Source organism: Larus michahellis, chromosome 1, assembly GCF_964199755.1.
Source record: "Larus michahellis chromosome 1, bLarMic1.1, whole genome shotgun sequence".
In the NCBI taxonomy this organism is placed as follows: Eukaryota; Metazoa; Chordata; class Aves; order Charadriiformes; family Laridae; genus Larus; species Larus michahellis.
Window position 1 is genome coordinate 73822405 of NC_133896.1, and position 23289 is coordinate 73845693.

Genomic DNA, 23289 nt, shown 5'->3' on the forward strand with positions numbered 1-23289 from the left:
TCGCTCTCATTTTACCCTTGCTGCTGTTTCTACCTATTGAGTTGGAAGGTCTCAGATGTGAAAAAGGCACACATAGACTGCTGTGCCTGTTGATGATTCCCCCCTCCCCAACTAAGGGCTGGGTCTAAGTCATATTGGTCTTCTATATAGACCAATATGTTCCATTCTTCCAGTTAGGCTCATGTCAGAAATGCTGTCCTGAAATGCCGTCCTGGTACTTCCTTCTTTCCTGCACATTCACATGCTTACTCCTCAGTACCAGGAGCAAGAGCTCTTTTTTATGATGAATCTTTTGTTTCTTGATGTATTCCTCACTGGCGCAACACTCGGCGCTCTGCTGACCTGTTCAAGAAAATAATCTGAAAAGCCAAGAAGTTTCTGTCAACCAACTGATTTCTTACTGAGTTTCCTCAGTAAGAATACTGAGGATACTGGATACTCAGGCCATTTTTTAATATTTCATGCTGAACAAGCTGGGAATGAGACTTACTGATGAAAGGAATTAGACGTGTTTAAATAATGCATCTGGGACCGGCTTGTGAAAGAAATTTCATTATTGAGATGTTAAGATGATAAAAACTAGGTCCTTCATAGTGCTTTTAAACAAACTTCAACCAAAAATGACTTCTTGAAAGTTTGCCTTATGAGTTGGTGTTTATTCAAATCGGAGAGCATTATACTGTGATTCGCCAGAGGTCATTTATGCCATCTCTCTGCTCTGAGGCAAATCACCTATATATCTTGCTTCACAAATATTTGTTTGACCTGCCATTGAAAACTGCTACTGAGAGGGTCTCTACACCCTCTCCAAATAGCATTAATCTGATTAATTTGTATGCTATCCAGTGCAGGTGCAGGAAACAACCTATTGCTGCCTTTATTTATTTATCTATTTATTATTTTATTTTAATCTAATTTTGGGTAAACCTTTCTCGATTTTTGAGGTTTTGTCATTCTTTATGTCTGGGAATTAAACTTCTCCTATGCTTCTAGTCTGTCTTTTTTTCCCTTCTTCTCAATGATTGCATTTTCTGAAACCTCTTATTTTGATTCCTCTTTTTCTGGCTTCTTTTTAAGTTGTCTAGCTTCTCTAAAATTGTGGTACACCAAATTAGAGGCCGTTTCCTAACTGAGATCTCAATACATTGCGCATATATTAACGAATGTGTAACATCTCTCATGAAAAGATGAAAACATTCCTGGAAATTTTATTTTTCTTGGTGAATGTAGTTGAATTCATCTTATGTTCCAAAGAAGGATTTTGCTGTCCTTCTCCTTGGCATTTAAGGAGAATTTAAGAATATGTTTTTGAGAGCTGGTATTTGTATGCATATATATGCAAATTAGCACTTTTTTTCCTTAGGGAATATGGGATGTTTTGCATTAACTAACATTGCAGGGAGTATACCGTGTGCACACTAGTGCCCTCTCCGGGCACCGACATTGCACAAAACCGTAACACAGGGAGGTGCCGCCAGGAATTTGTGCAGCCTCTTTTGCTGCACTCCGCTGTCCCAAGTGCCTGGATCCCTTCTCTGAATGCTGCAGAGGTCAGGGAAAATGCTAACGGAGGCAGTGACTGCGGTGGAAGCCAGGGCTTTCCTCGTGACAGACTGATTTTCCCAGCGTGGAGGAAGGGTATGGCAACCCATAGTGCAAAAACCCAACTGTTTCTGCCGTAGCCCCTGGAAACTGCTGTAAAAAAACAAACCATAGCTCGCTTCCCTAGATCCCGCCTCACACATGTGTAGGAAATGGGCCTCTGAATTATTAAGATAAAAAAAGATTGGGTAAGCACCTTGCTGTTTTTGGACTCAAGGGTTTCATGACTGATGCCAGCTGCCTGGAGGACGCACACAGAAGAAGCGGAGTGCTACAGAGAGTTTAATGGAGAAGAAAGTGAGAAAAACGATGTATAATAGAATCATAGAATGGCTTGGGTTGGAAGGGACCTTAAAGATCATCTAGTTCCAACCCCCCTGCCATGGGCTGGGACATCTTCCACTAGATCGGGTTACTCAAAGCCCCATCCAGCCTGGCCTTGAACACTTCATCTTCACCTTGAACACGTACATCTTCACAGGAGTAAGGTGTGTGCAGCAAAGGAACCCGTGTCTCCCTGGTACTGGGAGGAGAAGTCATGAATATGAAACAACAACTCTCTGCCCCGCCGCCTGCCCTCTTCCAGTGCTGGGGCCTCATCCTCTGTGGGGGTGGTTGTCTGCAGAGCTTAAAGCAACCAGAGGCTGCTTCACCCTCTTCTTTAGGGTCAGCGTTTGCTCAGCACACGCTCTCGGTGGGAGCACGAAGAGGCAGGATCTGGTGCCTGAGCGTGCCCCTTACCTTTCCTTACCTCGTGTGCTCCTTCTCTGAACTGCGCTTCTCCAGTGTGCTGCAGAAGAACAACGAAACCAGCACTTGCAAATGCGGATGTCTTGATTTGATGGTTGAACTTAAAAATTGGAGGGCAAATCTGGTTATGGTGGAGCTCAAAACTTTTTTTTTTTAACGCCCCCCCCAAGAAAAAAACCAAAGCATAAAAACCTAAAAGTCTTTTTCTGAAAAAATTCCAGATTCTACTTGTTTCTGAGAATCCTGCTTTCATTTTTGCCTTTTAAGCATTAAAACTATTGTTCATATGTTTGATTTTGAGAGATGGACAAATTTGAAATGAAAAATGTTTTGTCACCAATTTTTGTTGCTATTTCTATATACTGAGTAGATTTCTCCTGACTGTAATTTTTGGAGCAGTGCATAACTGCTTGAATGTATTTTCCTCTTTATTTGCTGGGCCTGCTGCCTTCTTCTGCGTCTTTACTACGGAGCATTTAGGGCTGTTCATTGTCTGGAAGTTTGTCTCTACTTCGGTTTGGTTTTTTTTTTTTGAGTCTTGACTCTCTGCTTTCCAAAGTAAATTTGCTCAGTCACTTTCTCTTTATTATATTATCACCCTGCCCACCAGAACAAGACTGAGCAGAACTGAGATGCGCCTATTTAATTTAATAAAGCCACTCACAATTTTTCTCTATGTTTTCTTGGTAAATTCTCTATGCTGAAGATACCCCGCAGTGTAATATTAAAAATGCCAGTCGCCCGTTGTTTGTAAGCCCTGTAACGCTTGCAATACCACAGAGTGGTAACAGTCTGGAGCCTGATACTGGTAACAAGACAGAACAGAGTGAAAAGCGGAACTTTAAAAGAGTTTGAGAAAAAAATGTCTTTCCTGTAGGTAGTGCCTAGGCCTCTTCCACAGCCTTTCAGCCTGTGAGAAATTCCAAGTCCGTGTCTTTGTTTTTGCTTAGTAGTTACATAAGATCATCTCTGCAAAAAGTTTTATTTCTACATTTCCCCACAATCTGGTACAAAAATGTCCTGTTGTGCTTGTAGGTGTGGTACAGTAGAGAATATTTGTAGCTTGGTCTAGGATTTATACAGCACTTGTACATTTTCTGACAGCTTCCTTTTTTTTTTTTAAAAAAAAAAAATAAAATGCCTGCAAACTTGCAGATTAAAGAAGACTGAGGTTGAAGCCTGTCAATCCTGAATGTCATTTAAAATCTTGCTGTCTTTCTGTGCACAGGTGCAACCTTCCTCCTCTATCCAGTGAATACAGCAAGGACGTTGGATTGAAAACCCAGCTGGTGACTGCAAATCCCAGTATCATTCAGAAAAGGTAGAGAGCATATTGTTCCTTCTCCAGTTGGGGGAAACAAAACGAAAAATGCTTCATCTGTATTATAGATATTAGTGCATCAGAGTTATGTTCTTAACAATCTTCTGATCCTGGAAAAAGATCTGGAAAAGATGAAATAGGCAATGGTTTGGTGTTAGGTGAAATAATTCAAGACTAAACCCCTAATCCTTTCACTGTAAGCAGGAAAACTAAAGGGGTCTGGCTTTTACAGAGTTATTTCTTCTACCATGTTCCCCTCAGTGCTTCCAGCTCCCTCCCCTTACGATGTGCTGGGCACGTGCCAGAGGTGCTTTGGCTGCTCCCAATCCAGGAACGTACTGATGGGTGGCCCAAACTACTATGGTGGCCAGGCCAGCTGGCTGCTGCATTCCACAGTTAACAAAGAAGCTAATTTTGGTTTCTCTTTGCTTCACTACTGATCACCTCTGGGTCCTTACTGTCTTCGTATTATTTGTTTGATATTGACTTACGGGTACAAAAGCGGTTAGGACGGAACTGACTGGCAGGTTGTGATCATACAAGCCTCACTTTCTTAGGAAACCGGTACAAATTTTTCTTGTTTATGAGAGTTGGTTGAAATTTTCCAAATGTCAGTAGCTGATGATAGAGGGGAAGAGGGAGGGGAAAAAAGAAAGTCAACGCCATCTCTCTGATTTTTGCCTTCCTGAATTTTAATTGCTATGTTATTTGTTTATCACCCAGAATGTTCTTAGGCAGAACAAGATCTTGTAGTAACCTGCCACGTTCTCTGAAAAATGCAGAGAAAAGGCATAAATCAAGGGGATGAACAGGAAATTATTAGGCATAAAGAAATGTATAATGCGGGTACTGGGAGGTGAAGGATTGTGAAAGGAAGCAAAGCGGGGAAATAAAATGAATAATAGAAAGCCAGGTGTTTTAGAAAGAAGAAAGGCACAGACTTGGAAATGGATGTTTGATGGTATTTAAATGTAGTATTTTTCCTCTCTATCAGGAATTGAAGGGTTCTCTAGTTTTGTGTGCGGAAAAGATGACAGCCTTTGACAGAGTAGAAAAGAGGGCGAGAAAGAGGGAAATGGAGTAGTAATCAGCTTCAAGAGCTCATTCCAGGCAGAGAGTGTCTGAACAGGAGAAGGCACAGAAGTGCTTGTGGGATGAGATCAAAGCAAACCAAGCAGAACTGGCAGAGGATGGTGCCAGGCGAGAAGAGGGAGCTGCTCAGGGCAGTGGACCTGAAGACGGGGAATCTGAAAATCCGGTGGGACGTAAATGGCTAATGAGGTTAATTTAAGAAGATCGGTTTGGCCATGGGATTTTGGATAAAATGAAGAGGAGCAATGTGAAATGTGAAGCTTACAAAAGATTTTACAGCTGTCAAGGCAGAGAATTATTAAACTCGTGCATATTTATTTTGCACCCTCCCTCCCGTCAATGCCTAGAGTGGAAAGCTTGCTGTACTTACTATTTTTGAACAGAATAGGAAAAGGAAAAGGAGTTTTAGTGCTGCTACAGGGAGACTATGGAGCTCCACTAAAGAGTCTGTGGAGTTATCCAGCAAGAAGGAAGGGGTGAGCAGATGGTTGAAGATGCAGATGGAGAGAGTGAGATGCTAATTTGTGACAGGGGGTATCACAAGGAGGAGTGGAGGGGGAGGGAAGGGGGAAGAGAGAAAGGGAGGAAGGAATAGATGAGCCACAGGAAATGGGATTGTGTTCAATGTCAGTTTTCAAAGTGAGTGGATGATAACTGCGATGCAAGACCTTTGATGAGAAAGTAATGTGCTATGTATATGCCTGTGTATTGATTAGGAGGAGATATACAACCAGTAACTGAGAATGACAAAGAGAACAATTTCATAGTGCTGAAAATTGGCAGAAGCCTCCTCTGAGGTTTGGAGCTCTTGAGGGATCTGACACTTTGCTTCCTCTGCCTGGTCAGGAGGAGATATTTTTTTTTTAAATAATATTTTACTGATGTTTCCTGTATGCTAATCAAACTCATTATTTTACCTCCTGTGTTTTAAGTTAGAGTTGGAAACAAAAAGTGAAAGCTTGGAAGGTAAAATAGAAAAAAGACTACTGCTCTGTCAACAAATAATCCATTTCTATGGAAAGAAGCTTTTAAAGGAATTAAGACCGCTTATAAGTCCAGACTTTCATGAAATTCAAGGACATTCAGATTGGTGACTGATATGTATCTGTTTCTAAGCTATAAGCTTCACATAATGGTATTATTCATTATCATTCTTCCCCTCTCCTCTTGTCCTTACTTTAAGTAGGTTGATATTGATGAGGCTTGACATCTCAATTATCTCTCAAGTGTGTTATGGCAGATTTAGTGAATTGGTCCTGCAACACCATTCATGGCTTCTAAAAGATTCATCCTTACCAGATAATTTATGATGAGGCATGTTGGATAGGCCAAAGTTTTCATACCAGGGATGTAGACGCAATTTTCTGTGTAGTTTTAAAACCAGCATGATTGCCTTTAGAAAACGAAATTGTTGGCAGTAATTATTGTGGGGTGATACCTGAGCTACCATCTAGTTTCCCTCTAGATTTAAAGCCTTAGGATGGGAGAGTCAAGATTTTAATCTGGGAGTACGCTGACTTTAGAGATATTTTCTCAGCATTGCCCTCTGCAAAACTTTGAGTAGGCAAATAATAATGAAAGAATTAGAGATCAAGTTCCTACTCCGTTCTCAGCAGGAAATATGACTGTGCAGGCAGTACAGTTTTGACTTGTAACATATTGTGCTCAGTTCTCATTTGGGTTTGAAAAATGATGAGGAATTTCCTACCCTAACTTTGCTTCATATAATACAGGAGTACTGACAATAGAGGTATTACAATAGAAATTTGCCCAGCTGACTAAGAGGTCTTGTGATGACTGCCCCAGTTTCTTTTTTTTGGTCTAAAATATTTCACGGGCATCTCCCTTCAACTAATACTGGAACTCATGGTCCTCTGAGCCTGTGTAAAACTTCTTCCCCTTTGCATTCAAACCTCACTTCTCTGTCAAACTCTGGGTTGAGGTTGCAATAGGGATTGAAAAGTTTCATAAAGCTACTCCTGGGGCCACTGCGACCTCTCCCTCCCTCTATCCCACAATACGGTTGAGGGACTGCAAAAAGGTTGGTGTCTTTGATGTTTCCAGTTCATTCCCCTGCCACCCTAGTCAGGGGTGGCACTGTAGGGAGACGCTTTGTAGGCAGAAGTTTATTCTCTATTTATCCTGAGCTTTATTTTCTTTCTATGAGTAGCTGCTATAAGTCACTGCTAGGAAAGAGGCAGTGCAGTAGCAAGACCTGTGGTGTGCCTATTGCTGTTCTTAGCCTTAGTGAAAAAAACAGCAAGGCTGATATTCTGAACACTTGTCTACAGCTGCGGAGAGGGACTAGTCAGTGGATCACACGTGAACACAAAAATGCTTTAATAGGTAGTGATGATTCTTGATCAATGGCAACAGATTTTGAGTATGACATACAAAGAGATACGATTTGGGATATGGATATGTTTCTGAAGTCACTGAATCTGGGCTATTTAAGAGAAGCAAATTCTAGCAATTTCTTTCCATCTTCAGCAACTCTTGGAAATGTCATATAATAATACTCTTACCTTTTGTCTAAACTTTTAATTCAGTCTGCAAACAAGTGCTGTTTGCAGCAGTCTTCCTTTCTAGTCACCACGTCTGCTTATTCTTGTCTAACTCATGCACACATAGATCATCACTGGTGTGGATATAATAGTCCAAATAGATGGTTTCCCAGCATTCCGTAAGTTTCAGATCAACTGATGTTTGTTGGTGAGTATTTTGTCCACAAGCTGTGTGTTTCTGACCTGCGCAGAAATAATCTCATTAGAAAATGGCACAACGACTACGGTAGCATTCTTTATTCGCCATAATTCAGCATCGGTATAACCGACAGAAGCCCCAGAGGTATGTAACACACCACCTCCCAACACTGTCTTTGAGACGTAATCCGATCATCGGTTGAACTGCGTGAAGCTTTTCCCGCTTCTCCTTTCAGGGTGCTGTATTTTCCTGAGCACTGGTGGTGCTGGAAGGAAGACGTGTTGCAGCTGGGGGAGAGCAGGCAGCCCTGTGGCTGCTCTGGGGGCTGCGGCTGCTGCTCGAGGAGCGGATGGCAAAGGGGAACTCGGGGTCTCTGTCCTCGCAACCCCTGCTGTATGATGAGTAACGAGATCTGCTCCTTTCCCTGGAGAAACCCCTCCATGCCTCCTTCTCGCCGCTGAAGGGAGAGCTCGGACTCTGCTGCTGCCTGAGCCCTCCGTGTTGGAAAGCACATCAGTCCATGGCCGGGGCAGAGCATGGACTGATGCTGCTGGTCTAGCAGGAGAGGAGTGCCCGTCTGCTGGAGGGAAGAGCCAAGGTGACCTTCCCCACCTCCAGCTTTCTTTCCTCTGCGGCTGCTTTGGCACCGCGCAGGTCCCCGAGAGCGGGAGCTTTGTGCGCTGCAGAGCCGGGCTCTGAGGCAGAGCTCTGCCACCCCTGTTTGATACCCTCTCCCCTCATCATGGAAATCCCATTGGATGACGACTGGGTCATTCCTGTATGCGTTTAGGGCTTTGGAGGTTACTGTAATTAAATTCATTATGAACATTTCTATGAAATACCTGCGCTGTCAGAGGTGGGGTGAGGGTGTAGGTGATCCGTGTTGCTGCTACTGCAGTGGTTCTACCAGAGCGTGCCTTGTTGCTTTGAATACAGAAATAAGTGAAGGGTTAGTTGAGGTGGTATCAATCTTCATTCTTTGAAAGGTGAATATTTTTATTTAAGTCATTGTAGTGGAGTTTCTCAACGCTTCTTTAACATTGCTAATGGAAATAGTCAGACTGAAACGTGGATAACCAGATTTAGGATCAGCCATTACACTTTGCAGCGCAGTATGAACTTCCATCGCTGAATGTGAACATTTTTTTTTTCAGTAAATTAATTCACTTTTTTGATCTCCCTGATGTTTGACAAGTTTTTGCTGCATCCAGTTTCCTTCACTAAAGCAAGGTGAAGGAATGAGACTAAAGGCTAACAAATGCAATGATTCTGCCTCTGAGCTTTGAAATGTCAGTTAAATATTGCTGCTGTTTATTAGGTTCCCATGAAATTTGAGTGGGATTAAATTTGCTTTCCCGTTCTCCCTGCATGATAGAGCCAGCTGATAATCTTTCCTGGATTCAGTCCTGAAGACATCTTTGAGTCCAACTGGCTTAAACCGTTAAGAATAAAAAGACAGAACCAAGGCAATTATTTAATTTGATGAAAACTTCCTTCATTTTTGATTATACCAATGTACAATATTAAGCTCATTGCCGACACTCATGAAAATGGTACGTCAGCATTTTCAAAATTTCAAAATTTCAAAAATCAGAAACATCAGAATTCCTTTTGACTGTGTCTCCATGTAAAAACTACAGTATTCCATTCCTAGCTAGTTACATTTTAATTTGGTAATTGAAAAAGATCAGAAAATGAAAAAAACCCAACCCACCCATAAAATAAGTTATTGGAGGAAAACCCCTCTTGTTCATCTTGTTCTTTCTTTAGGAGTCAGGTGATGAGAAGATCCTTCCTTCTGAAGTCATTTAACCACCAAATTTTAAATAACTCACATAGAGATTCTTTTTTCATTCCTGGTATCTGAATATACCTCAGATTATTTCACTGAGAAGCACGCCAAAGTGATAAGAATCATTGTGTTCATTCACATTGCAAAACTATCTTTTATGTTCTTCTGCAAGGGTCTGTGAACATCTCTGCCAACAGCAAGGGGATAAAATTTCTGGGAAGCACTTCTTTACGGGCAAGACTGTAACAAACCTTTCTTTATGTGGGGGTTGCACGGAGCCCCATTTGTTGGTAATCAGTCTTTCCTCTCCTCTAATACAAAATTCTTTTCAAAGCTTTACATTTATTAAAAACTGAAGCCTTAGTTTCTCTCTGCGAGGAACACCTATTTTTGTCCTCATTTGAACAGCAAAGGAAGTGATAGTGTGGTGATGGAGGGGACTTGCCAGTGTTACAAACAGGCCAAAGGCAGAGCCAGGAAAAAAATCCAGAATTTCTGCTGGGCTTTTGTGATTTATTAGCTGGTGAACAGAAATACGTGGAGTTGTAGCAAAGCCATGCTGTGATTAGGACAGTTTGATGCTATTGCAGCCATGCATTGATCCCATTTAAATCAATGGCTTTTACCCTTTTATCTGCCCCGTCTCTCCTTAATTTCCTGTGTGGACAGGTTTATAATCTATTTTTGAAGTAAGAAAAGTATATGGAATACTTTTTAAAAATGTTAATCTGTTTTGTATTTTCCTCTGCTTTTTACAGATGAGATTTAGATGATTTTTTTCTTTTGAAAAGTGGCGGCGGTTGGCTGCAAAGTCATACTTCTCAGTGACCTAGAAATCCTAACCTATCTAGGGAGACTTACGTGGAACAGTCTTTTGCAGTCCAATCAAACATTCCCAAATAATTTGTTTGAATTAAACCCCACATGTACAGCTCCAGTTTTAAAGTCAGCTTTTGAAATCATAGCAGTAGATCAGTCACACTGAAAAGCATCTGTCTTCCCACTACAGATGTGCGGGCAATGCCAACTAAAGTGGCGCTGCAAGAATTAGTGTTAGAATTCAGAGGTGTAATGAAAATTTAAATAAAGCAGAATGCTACCCAGAAAGAGCAAATGGAGAGTCCTCCACGTGGGGAGGAATATCCGAGAAATTGGGGAGTGATTGGTTAGGTGGCGTTTCTCCTGAGAAGCAGCATGTGGTGTTAGGTCAGTGGCTGAGCATGAATAGGCAATGTCCTACTATTTAGGTAACAGCAAATGCTGTGCTGCGTTATCTAAATAAGCGTAATGCATGAAGAGATACGTTTAAGCTCAACTATGGCCTCAGCTGGGGTACCGTACTCGGTTTTGGCACCATGTGTTCCAAAAAGTCCCAAATTCCAAACTTGGACTACCAACTGCAAAGCGCAGTGAAGAGCAGGAAGAAAGTGAACTATGAAGCCTAAGCCTCACGGAAAGGACAATTGGATCTAGAGGAGTCTCGAAAGGTACCGGTGGCTTCAAAGAGAAATGTCACTTGTTGTTGATGAGATGAGAAACAATGGGCTGAAATTTTGGGTTAGGAAACTGAGAACTGAGGGGAAAAGCTGTTTAATCTGGTAGAAGAAAAAAAAGGAGAAGGAAAGACTGAGGAGAGCTGTAACAGTTTCCCAGGGTTAGCCAAGGTGGTGGAGGTGAGGACGATACCTCATCAGCAAAAGCAATTGCTAGATATTAGGAAAAACATCCCAGAGGACTTCTATAAAAGTCTCCATGTAAAAGTAATTTAAAGGGCCAATTGATAAGGGGATGAAATGGGAAATGATAAATGAAGTGTCATGATGTCATAGTTTGATGCTTTCTCTTAAACAAAAATAAATGTTTTATTAGTAATTATCACAAAGCAGAGACAGAAGATACCAGGTTTAAACAATCCACTTGGATTTCTGATTGAAATGTCCTCACATTTCAGTTCTAATGTTTTTTTATTGTAGAATTGGAGAGGAATAGAATGCATTATATTACACCTGCATTTGGATGTCTCCTACCTTAAACTGGGATTTTGATGATAGTCATAGTTATCTCTATTGTGAACGGCATTTTAATTGCAAATCTTTGCCTTACCAAAATCACCAGTGCTTGCCCATATGTGCTGATATTCATTAACACATTGTCTCACACATTTTCATTTCCTTGGCAAGCCATTGCAGGAAGACTGTTGCTTTTGGTGTTCCCCCTGTCCCCCCCCACGCCTCCTGGTGTTTTCTTAAGACCACTGTATTGAAGAGCCTGCCAGCGGTATCAAACAGAAAGACGACCATCTGTCTGATTTTCCATTATTAGGTTTGTGAAATGGGAAAGCTATATATGTCCTTGAGCAAATAATGCTTTTAATTAAGGTGATTTTTTTTTTTTATCCTTATATTGCTGCAGTAGGACTTGATGTGAGAACTTCTAAATCCTACTGCCAGTATGTGGAATAGCATACCCAAGTACCTCACGCCTAAGTATGTGAGTAATATTTTCAAAGTCAGTGGAATAATTTATACGTGTTTTGCTAGATCAGGCAATTTAGTGTCTTGTATGAGCGACCCAGTTTTTTTTCTGAGTAACATCCCCAACGATTTTTAAGTGCCTGACCCATGTTTACATAACTAATCTTTCTTTGCAGTCTTTGCTTTAACCCAGATTTTTCTATCGCTGCCCCATCTCTTGGATTTTTTTCAGATATTGATTGGAAAGCAAATATATCTCTTTTTTTTTTAAAAAAATGAAGATACAAGGCATCCTGCAATTCGAAAGAGAACGCAATAATGAGAACACAGAAAACTACAACTTCTCTGCAGTCTGTCCGATAGTGACATTCCCACTTTTTCTTCTGTTCCCATCTCTAAAAAATAACGTTCACTTTTAGTAGCATCTGCAGTCATGTGATCCTTCAAAGAAAGCCTCCAAATTCAGGAGACAGTCACGGGAGTGTAAGAATTATGCTTATGGACTTAGCCACAGGCCAAAAGCTTTAGGTTAAGCATAGGTGTCAAAGAGGCAGAGAGGTTAATTAGTATCTATTTTCTCATTAAACAGTGGAGGACATTGCTGGGAGTGAGATAATCTAGCTGAGAAGACTGGTGGGTTTTCTTCCTCTGCTAATCTCTGCCGATTTGTGCAGATCTGTGAGATCCCAGCGCTGCTGATCTCGGGCAGAGGCTGATGGGCTGTGCTCTAGGTTATACAGGAGGCTTCAGTCTGGGCACCAAGGCAGGTTGGGAAACCCGTTGCTGGGTTGGTCAGCAAGAGCTTGTGCCTTAGAAGCCTCCTCCCCATTTTTATTTTTACGCTCTCAATTTGTTATCACGAATACAAAAGTATCTGAAATGCTTTTTTTTTGCTGAAATTTTAGTTTTCATAGGCTATTAATACTTCCATTCATGTAATATCCAGAAAGATTTTCTTGTTTATTACCAAAAGCAATGTTTTTCTCAATAAACATTGTAGGACATTATTTCAATGTGAATTTCAGTGAGAAGACTAGATCAGTAGGACTTAAAATAGACACTGAAGGAAAGGACGAATGGAGAGAGACACGCCAATGTGCAGTCCGTTAGGGGAACAGATTCTTTCCTGGTGTAGCTCCCACCGCAGTACTTGACACCCGCCAAAAACCCAACTGGGATTTTTTTTCTCATCAGGGAGGGTTGGCTCTCGCGCTCACGTAGCCTTTGGCTGGACTTTCCAAGATGAAAAATCCCACAGGGTGTGGATGAGACAATCTCTTTTTCCCAGTCTGCTCTGGAGTCCAGACAGCCTCCTCTGCCCGCCCTCAGCGCTGGAAGTATAACCTGTTCTCTGAGAGAAATGTAGGCCGGTTGATTTGTTGGAAAGCATCAATACTAAGAGGCCTCTAGTAGAGGCAAGGAAGAAGTTGATGCTTCATAGCAAAAGCATTTGGTGTAGTCTTTAACTGGAGACTTTTCAGCTGTAGGTACCAGTGCGAGTTCTGTTCTAGCCAGCTGGCACCCTAGATGCTAGCCAGTGTGGAAATCAGAGCACCTTTTTGACCCAAGATTGGTTATTTCTTGTAACTGGGTTAGTACCAGCACGTGTAGGATATCTCAGCACCACCATCTTACCAATGTTTACTGTGTAGACTTAGTGAGCAGCCAAAGTGCACTTCACTAGTGTCCTGGTTTCATCTGGGATAGAGTTAATTTTCTTTCTAGCAGCTGTTGCTGTGTTTCGGATTTAATATGACCAGAATGTCAATAGCACATATTGTTTTAGCTGTTGCTAATACATTAGTAATGGACTTCTTCAGCTTCCCATAGAAGCTGAGAGGGAGCATAGACAGGACAAGCCGGCCAAAGGAATAATATTCCATGCCATAGACGTCATGCTCAGTATATAAATGGGGGTTGGGTGGGCGGCAGGAATCCTCAATCACTGCTCGCAATGGGCTGGGCAACCAATCGCCAGGTAGTGAGAGTAACTTGTGTTGTATCACTTTATTTTGTATATTCTTTTACCATTATTATTATTAATTATTATTATTATTCCTCTTCCATTACTGTTCTATTAAACTGCCTTTATCTCAAGCCATGAGTGTTTTTTCCCTTTCACCTCTGTTTCTCCCTCTTCTCCCAACCCTGCTGGGGAGGAAGGGGGAAGTGAGTGGCTGTGTGGTCCTAGTTGCTGTCTGGGGTTAAACCATGACAATCCTTTTTCATGACCAACGTGGGGCCATGGAGATAGTCCATCATGAAGACAGTCTCACAGAAACCCCTAAATTAGTCCTAAACAGTCCCCAGCTAAAGAAATTCCTGTTACATCCCTGGGAAATATAAAGATTTGTTGACATTTGTTGTTTTTCAAACTATTACGCTCCCCCAAAAGCTGGATGTGCAGTTTTAAAATCTAGGAGTAAGAGGTTGTGACTCATGAAAAGTTTTTTATAAGCAAAACTGGAGCTGATTAAAAGGACAATTGTCTTGAATCAGAATGTTAAAAAACTTCTGTATCTTTCTTATAAGAGGATGCTGTTAAATTGCTGGAAATGAGTCACTCACTGTAAGTGTGAGAGAACATTTTTCATGATCAGCCTTTTATGTACGATAACAGAAATAGAATAATTTTCAGTGAAAATACACCTCCAAGTAGAGGCAGGTTTGTTTTATTTTATAGTGAAACTGCTATTTTTCTGAGCAGAACAAATCCAGTTGTAAAAATTGGCATTTACACTTTATTGCCTACAGTTTACTTCTGTAGAAGATTTGGGAAGTTGACAGCTGTCAAATTAGTGTTTTCCATGTATTTGTTTAGCTAAATATTTAGCTATAAAGATCCTTGGAGAGTAAATGATACACTTGCTTCAGATGTGACTAAACTACTGGATCATTTTGTGCGTAGGAAGGCTGGTTCATACGGCGTGAGAAGGCGTAGGGTGATCAGTAACGGTTGGTTGCTCTGGTTAGATAGGCAGACACAGGGGTTTGGGTTGGGTTGCTCTTCAGGTCGTCTTCCTGGTGCTGGTTCCTGCGAATATTCCATGGTTTCTCAGAGCAGAAAAAAAAAAAATCAGCTGCTGTAAAACTGAAGTCAGCTATAAAAGGATGCCTGTTGCTCTCTGTATGAGAGTTTTGGTGTCATTTGGGGTCAGATGAATACTAGCAGCTAACCCTGTCCCTCAGATTTTATGAAGTTCTGATGCTCAGTACATCTCTAAAACCATGAGGAAATACGTTATTGGTTCTAAGGGAAGGGACAGTATAGTCAGGAAACCTTTCTCAAAAACAGTCTTTTTGAAGAGGAACTGCTGTAAAAAGTTGACTGTAAAGGGATGAAGAGAGGATTAGAAAGAGGAGGCAATGGGAAAAGGTGCCTTCCACTTACGGACATCAGAGTTTTCCTCCTTCAGGAAAGAAGACCAGTTTTAGATTTTATGATACCAAGTTTATTCCTGTCTGTTTCCTCTGCACAGAGCAGAACACAGAAGGAGCCTGTGAATTAAGGTAATGTGCTGTGAGAAGCATCAGCAGTCACCGGGGTGACTGCCCTCTTCTCCCATGCTGATGTCCATCATTGTGACCATCCTGTCTGCTGGCAAAGAGCAACTGGAAGAAAGATTTTTCTGATGAACCTGTACGGATTGAGAAATAAACTACTCAAGAGCATATGCCTTCCCAATAGCTTCATGCCTGTTGCTGGTAGAGGCTTATGAGGGAAGAAGGGGACAAACTCTAGATGGACACATCTCCAGCAGTGCTCCTCATTATTAGATGTATCAAAATCATCATGTGGGAGTATTGAATTTGGTGGCTGTGTTGAGCTAGAGATACAGCAGGATCCGTTGTCAACTCAGGAACTGCTATCTTGGAGACTGGCTCCAAGATCTGATATTTTTTCCGGTGAGGTGCCACTGACAAAGGAGGAGGGAGGGACTATCGTGTGTTTATCTTACTAACTCAGAAACTCAGACACTCCTTGTCTTGCTTTATATCAGCAGTTTCCTGTGAGGTACAGCTGGTTGCATGTGGTTTTTTTTCTGCAGCGCTGGCGCTACTTAATACAGCCTCATCCCCTTTCTATTTTAATGCTCTGTCTCAGGAGCTGGATGTTGACCCACTCTATTTTATTATTTGTTTGCTGTTTCCCCTTACTATTCCTTGTATTTTCTGCTCTAAGTACAAGAACTGACTTTGAAGGAAATGTATGTGAAATGTTAAAACGTGATTTGAAGAGGTAGGAGAAACAGAGCATGAACAGTAGAGGGGAAGAAACAACCTTTTAAAAGTACCTGCGTGCAAAATTGAATCTTTTATCTTTTATAGTTCATTATTTTCGTTAGTTTCTCTGTGGGATGACCAAAGGGCAAACAAATCTGATCATTACACGATAAAGTTAAAATTGTGATTCGTGAAATTCCAAACAAGGATTTTGCAGTAAAATTTTGAGAAATCGCTAGGAATGTATTAAAAGTGGAATAATACAACACTTACAAGGCAATACTCTAATATCATTGAGGAAACTAGCATTTGAGAGGCTGTAACATGCTGAAAGAAAGAGGAGGACGTAGGCTAGAGAAAGTCTGGTGTATGATAGTGAAGCAAAAATAAACATTTAGTCTTAACAAAGGGGTCAGAACAGAAATGAAAATGGAGAACAAACAGGTTAAGGGATTTTTAGGTAAACCAGAAGTTAGAGGCATCTGGAGAAATTTTTTCCAGGAGTTTAAAAGTAAATAGCTAGAGTGGTTTCAGAACCACCAAGGGAAGATCTTTGGGACTATTTTTCCACAGGTTCTCAGCAAATGGTAAAAAAGGAAAAGTAGTACCTGTATTAAAAGAGTGGGGAAAAATGAAGGACAGAAGGAATTAGTTATTCTGACTTAGTTTAGTCCACAGAAAGAGAGTGGAAATGGTTAAACATTGAAGGAAGAATCTAGATGTTCAGAAGGCCTTTCACAGGAGGTAACAAAGAAGTTAAATGGCATCATCATTGAGGAAAAAGTATCATCAGGGATTAAAGCCTATTTTCAAAGCCAAGATGTGCAAGGTATGAAAGTCAATTTTTCAAGTCTGTCTCAGAAGTTTGTGAGCTTCTTCTCATACTGATTGATTTATGTTCCAGAAGATGTCTTGAAAATTGTAAATAGCTTAATTCTGGCAACTCTGGATTGTGTTTTTAAACTTGGAGGCAAGGGGGAGAGGGAGAAGAAAGCGTCAAGCAGCTCTACCCACAGACTCATTACTGTTCATTAAGAGGTGTTTGGAAGAAATGTTCTGATTTCATTGTAGACATGTCGTGTAGACATATTGTATGCAGGCTGACAGAACGAACGATTAGGGAACTGTGTATATGTAAAATGGGTAGAATATTTATGGAAGCCAGCATTTCAAAATGACATAGCAGGGATAAAAAGACAGATAAGTTTTTTTACCAGAATGGCCCTGTCTTTGTATTTTTTTTACAAGTTAGTTAAATTTGTGAAGAAACTTAAACTCAAAACTGAAGGATTCAGTTAATATATGACCGAGTCATGGTCTATTTCCGGAAAACTATTTGGAGACCTTCCAGGAGGAGCAATATGGAAAACAAGGGGATACAGCAGGTAGATTCCTCTTTATTCATCATGCATGGAAAGAGTTTTGCTTCCTTTGTTGATGCAGGAACAAGTCCAGCATCTTCTGGAAAGCAACAATAATTTTCTTGTAGCTATATTAGTTTAGGGATACCAAAGATAAGGCCTGTAGTGAGAGAGGATATTTGACAAAAATATAGCCAAGCATTTAAGCACACAAGAGCCCTTCCACAAAACACAAGCAAGAAAAAGTACCAAATTAAACAGCAACAGTTCTGAGAACTATTTCTGGTTTTTATGATGAATCAGTTGATCTAAGACACTACCTCTCCCTATAGATCTTGCCTTGTTTATCTGCTGGGGAGGTAAAGGCATAGGTCTTCTTCCAGTTCTCTTCTGCTCCATCTGTAGGCAGTGTAGCGCCAGTAATCCTCTCAAGTGTTGACCTCAGACCCACAGAAGCCATGCCTACATTGCAGTGAAAGAGCTGCTTCCAAAGCAGATAGAAGCCAGGGTATTGCCTCTGTTCTAATGGCAGCCTGGGGCTTTCCCTTCATGAGTGTTTTTAGTAATGAAAGCCTGATTTGGTCCAGAGACCACGTTTTGGCGGCACCTGAAGTTGGACTCACAGATTCATACCACAGAAGAAAGACAAGCCTGGTTTTGAAGGCGGTCCTGGAGTAGCCAACGAGAGACAGCGAGTCACGGTTGCAGAGAGTTCCTTTAAGGGTTTCCCTGGGCCTTGGGGAAGGGATTCTGCGGTGCAGAGGGACTCAAAGAAAGTGTAATGTGTGGCCTATAGTGGCATCCGTTCCTCCGCATCTTCCACCAGATTGCTTAGCAGCAGGATGTTCTTCGCAAGAGGGTAAAAGGACCTCAAAAGGTGGATGATAGTGACAGGGGAGACAGTCTAGTGATGAAAGAAGTCTTAGTATCTGTGGAGCTCCTGATGTGGTCTTGATTGTCCAAATGTAAACGCAGAAAACACACAGCAGAGGTGTCTGCATTTTGGGATGTGGCGCGAGAGGCTGTCATGATTATTTGTAAACATGAAAGACCGTTCAGACTGTTTTATTGGTTTATGGTTTTGTTTTCTGACTAAGCTAGAAATACCTTACAGGGAGAACATGTTTATTGTTTCTCTGCTTGGGCTCAAAGTGAATGGGAGTTGCATTTATTTTGGACCAATCGGAAAGATTGGGCTACAGGAGAGCAAGAAGATGATTAGGACCAAAAGCTGCAGCGTCAGCTGGGAGATGCTCTGAACATGTGGCATCAGCCATCTGACCGGGCAGGGATCCCCCTCGTGTCCTCCATCTGACACCTTGTCCTTTCCCATGCGGTGGTGAGCTGGGCTGGGGAATGTACCCGCCTGCTTGAACTAAACCACAGAGACTTCCCCTGATTTCCATCAGCACATAGGACATACCAAGGGATACTGTAGCAATTTGAGATTACGTCCCAGCAGTTTTGTCATCCCTGTAAGACTGAAAGTTTTCAGGGCGTTTACGTGCATTAGTTGGGGATCCCTGCCCCCACAGTGCTAGATGTTGTCTGAACAAAAGACAGAAAGATGGAGCAGGACAGCTCCAAAGAACTTGTGGTGGAAGTGAAGGACAAGGAATAACGGTCCAGAGACACGGATGAGTTCAACAAAGCCATACAGTTTGGCATAACTAGCAGCAGCCTCTGCATTGCCTGAGGGCTCTGTTTTTTCATAAAGCCACTTGGCCAATGCATAGGCTGGATTCAGTTTCTTAACCTTTTACTATGCTGCTCTTGTAAACAAAATCTGCTTCTCTTTGGTCATAAAGCAAGACATAAGAGTGGCCTCCTTGAATTTGATGCAATTTCTAAAGCAAAAACCTTAGATTTACCTTAACAGAAGCCTTATCTCGAGTGCTTCGGAGCAACTTCCACCAAAGTCCCTAGATACCATGGTTTCTTGCAATCTGGCTGGTCTGTACACAGCGTTCACTTTTTCTTGTTGGAGATTGCACTTAAATAGCAAACACCCAGTTACGCTGAGAGCTGCAAAGAAAAGTATGACATCACAGTAAAAAATTAGGCCTTGACTACCTGGGGAATAATCATAAAATAAGCTCAGGCTTGCATGCGGTTAAATTTGATCAATTAGAATAGAAAGCTAGATCAGAGTGTGTAGACAGCTTGTAATGTTCAAATGTATTATTATCAGGTAATAAAAGATGGAGCTGTAAAGTACGAGTATTAAAGAACTCCAGCAGAGTAATTTTAAAACTCTCCCTTGAGTACGTGAATATACAATTGTAAGATTTGGCGTTGCTGATTCTGGCATGTTGTTTATGCATTTTGAATAACTTCTGTACTTCTCACTGAAGCAGGCAGGCTGCTAAAATCAGACCCTTAAGGTTCTGACTCTTTGAGTCAAATTGCACACTGAAATTAAGTGTTCATTTCACATGAGTTTTAAAACAACACACAAGAGATTTCTCGAGTGTCTTAGAAGAAGAAATTTTAGCCACTGTATGAACTTTTTGTACATGAAATCTTACAATTCTTTTTAACTTCATCTGCGCCACCCCTTCTAATTGGCTTATCTATAGGGGTATGGATTCTTTGTGCTTTAAAAAGAAAAGGAAATGCATTTTTCAGACTAGAATGTTCCACTGTGACTTTCCTACCTTTTTTGCTTTACTCTGTCCGAAAGGATAGCAAACAATGTGCAAAATACATGTATTCTTGAATTTCTAATTGATTTATTTCATTACATCCTGGGAGGGTGTTGATTCTTGCATGAGAATTATTACTTCTGCTACTGTTGGCAGGGTTTACTTACAAATAAGGCAGTGTTTCTGCCTGGGTTTATGCCCAGAGCAATGTTTCAAATCAATAGCAGTGGTGAGTATGGACTGGTCTCAGAAATAGTCTTGGCTCAATTTTTCAGTGCCATGCCCGTTTCATACAGCAGGTTGGTGTTAGTGAGTAACGCCGCCAGGAAGCACAGTGTAGAATAGAGAGCTGAGTCCATCACCGTTTCTATGGCAAGAGGTCATCCTGCGGCTTAAAAGATTGTGGCTCGTTTATAACTTAGATCAAAAATTCCTTCCTGATTCTGGTCAAACTCTGTCAGCTTCATTCTCTGCTATCTTGCACTATCTAGTAATGAAGTACTATAATAGAGTAATGTAGACTTATGCCAGATAGTTGTATGTACTATCCAACTAAGAGAGACACTAATTTAATATTACCTTTTCCAACTTCACTTCAGGCAGAGACTTGGCTAAATCCTGTGGGTAGATTTTTACATTCCCAAGTCTAAGCATGTCATTTGTTAAAATTCTCCTTACTCTCTGGAGAGACTGAATGGATGCAGACTTTTTCATAGCTAAGGTTACTTGCCCAAGTCTTTGCAGTGCTGCAAACACACAATCAAAACAGCCGCCATTTTGGCAGGATGGAGTTGAAACCTTTTGGACAGCTAAGCTTGATAAGTATTCACAGGATCACAGAATGGTTGAGGTTGCAAGGAACCCCTTACAACCGTTGAGGTTGCAGGGGAGGTCATCTGCTCCAATCCTCTGCTCAAGCAAGGCCACCTGGAGCTGGCAGCCCAGGACCATGTCCAGTTGGGTTTTGATTATCTCCAGGAATGGAGACACCACCACCTTTCCAGGCTGCCTGTTCCAGTGTTTGACCACCCTGACAGAAAAAAAACTTTTCTCTGTGTTTGAACAGAATTTCCTGGTTTCACACATGAGGTCCCTGTGTCACTTGAGGTATCTGATTTGATAGATCTGCTTAGATGTGTGTAACTGAGAATGCCATCAGTAGTTGCTAGAACTTCAGCTGAAGCTCTGTGATATAACCACATCTTCTGTATAATGTGATTTTAATCTCCTTTTTTTTCCTCTCCCCCTATTACTATCTAGTAGCTTGCTCTTTGTGCTTCTCTTCCATTTTGTGTGCTAGCCAGCCCATGGAGCAGCGAGTTGGGTGGCACTGCCCTGCTGTGTCCTAACTGGAAGTAAATAAAAACCGACTGGAAAGAATAACTGCCAAAACGGATGAAAGAAAAAATGTAGTAAGCAGGGTAAAAGAATGAAACATGACAGTTATTTTTTCTTTTTGTAAAGGTCAGTTCAGTGACTGGAAGATCCCCTTACACTGTACAAGCTAAAAAGGGGTGTTTCTTAGATTCATTAGACTAATTGAACTATTTGATTTGCTTTTGAGATGGTGAAGGATTGCTTTTCAGATATTTCTGACCAATCTGCATCCTACCTGGCACTGTTTTTATGCCAGACTAACCTTTGGCAGAAACAACACTCCAAGAAGTAGCTGAATTTGTATCCTGACAGTAGACTGCTTGAGCGATAGTCAGGACAAGAAAAACAGTAAGAGTTAAGCCTCATTTTTTAAGAAAGCAAGTGAGTTATAAACCAAAAGGAAAAACAAACAAAACCAAGCACACCGTTCTTTAACAGCAGCTGCAGTGTTCGATTTTGAGAGACCTGGGCCTTAAAACGGAAGAATCGGATTTAGTCGATGCATATCGGAGGCTGCTAACTAAAATACAGTGAAGACCCTGCATCAGCGCCAGGTTTGTTGTAGGCTCCCGTTATTTGTGCAAAATAGGAAGGATGAATAGCCAGGGGAGTAACCTTGTAAATCTGAATCAGGTTAGGGGCTAAGGCGGAGTAATACTGAGCTTGTTTACCGATAAGAAAATGATCACACTGCATGTACAGATCCAGGCCTTTTCATGGATGTAAAGCACAGCTGCATGAGCCGGTAAAGCTCTTATTCTCTAAATGATTCATTACAGGAGACAGGCAGCTCATGATCTACTCATGCTCTTCCCATCAGCCCTAAAAGGGTCAGGTAAGTTCTGTTTACTCCCGGGTGATGCAGCTGGGGCTTCAGTAAGGACACGCCAAATGGATGGATATCCCAGGAGTCCTAGTCGCGCTCTGTCCTCAGGTCACGCTCCACGTTCTGTCCAGCGGTACATCACTTGGTCGTGCCGATTTTCACTGGACTCTGGTCTAGGCCGGTAGAAGTTAACGTAAGCACAGAACAGGCTTGGATCACCGAGCGCAAGCTGCTTGGAGGCAGAACGAAAATAAAAACGATTGTTCGTATTGGCACGAAGGCGTCTGGATTCCGCTAACCAGTAAAATGGGAGGCAGCGCGGAACCGCAGTTCCTTTGCGGGCTGTCTGTTGGCTGGAGTGCACTCATGCCTTGTCCCAGTCAGTCTCCCAGTGAATGACGACTTTAGCTGTTCTCGTCCTTCTGTGTCAGGCAGGAAGGAGCCTTCGGAAAAGCTGCAGAGTGTGGGTGGTACTAAAGCCCGTTTGACAGCCAGCTGCAAGGTTTGCAGTTGGCCTTTAGGAAAGGTTTCTGACTGCTGATCAGGAACTGTAAAACGGAGAGCAGGAAACAAAAGGCTTGTTTGTGAGGTGTGATATAAAAGATTTTATCTCCATCCCACTTCAGAAGGTGGGGTTTTTTGTAAATGGAGGGAGTTTAAGCCAAGCTGCTGTTTACAGGCTGTTGTGGAGCTGAAGCATTTAGCAAGGCAGGTGAAGTACCATCGTCCCGCATTTTCAGGTAGGATAACAGAAACACGAGGGAGCCATCACAGACCAACACTGAGTCAGAGCGAAGTCCAGAGCAGCGTGTTCCTGGCTCTGTGCCCAGTCTTCAATCATAGGTGTTTGATGAGGTACCCGGTGTGAAGAGCAGACTCACATTCTTGGCTACTCATGCAGTCTCTTTCGTGAGTATTAAATCTGCATAAAGAGATTAATGGGACCTGCCAGAGAAGCTGTTTCTGTCTACAGAGTTGCTAATTGCTGTTCACACGTTGTCAGAATATTGCAGGGTTTGGTTCTCATCTCTGATGCTTCTTCCTCAGATACAGAGGTGTATATCAAGTGCAAACTTACTGTCCAAGGAATTTTCCTCTGGCACAGACTGGCAGGAACCTGAG

The 23289-nt window shown here is 41.7% G+C and overlaps 1 protein-coding gene across 1 annotated transcript in view; it reads left to right on the plus strand.

Moving 5' to 3' along the window:
- Positions 1 to 23289, plus strand: part of ST8SIA1 (ST8 alpha-N-acetyl-neuraminide alpha-2,8-sialyltransferase 1) — a 130881-nt gene that overhangs the window by 73095 nt on the left and 34497 nt on the right. Inside the window, exon 4 of the mRNA XM_074586813.1 lies at positions 3581 to 3673. Within this exon, the coding sequence (XP_074442914.1) occupies positions 3581 to 3673 (93 nt within the window). The remainder of the gene's footprint in view (positions 1 to 3580; positions 3674 to 23289) is intronic.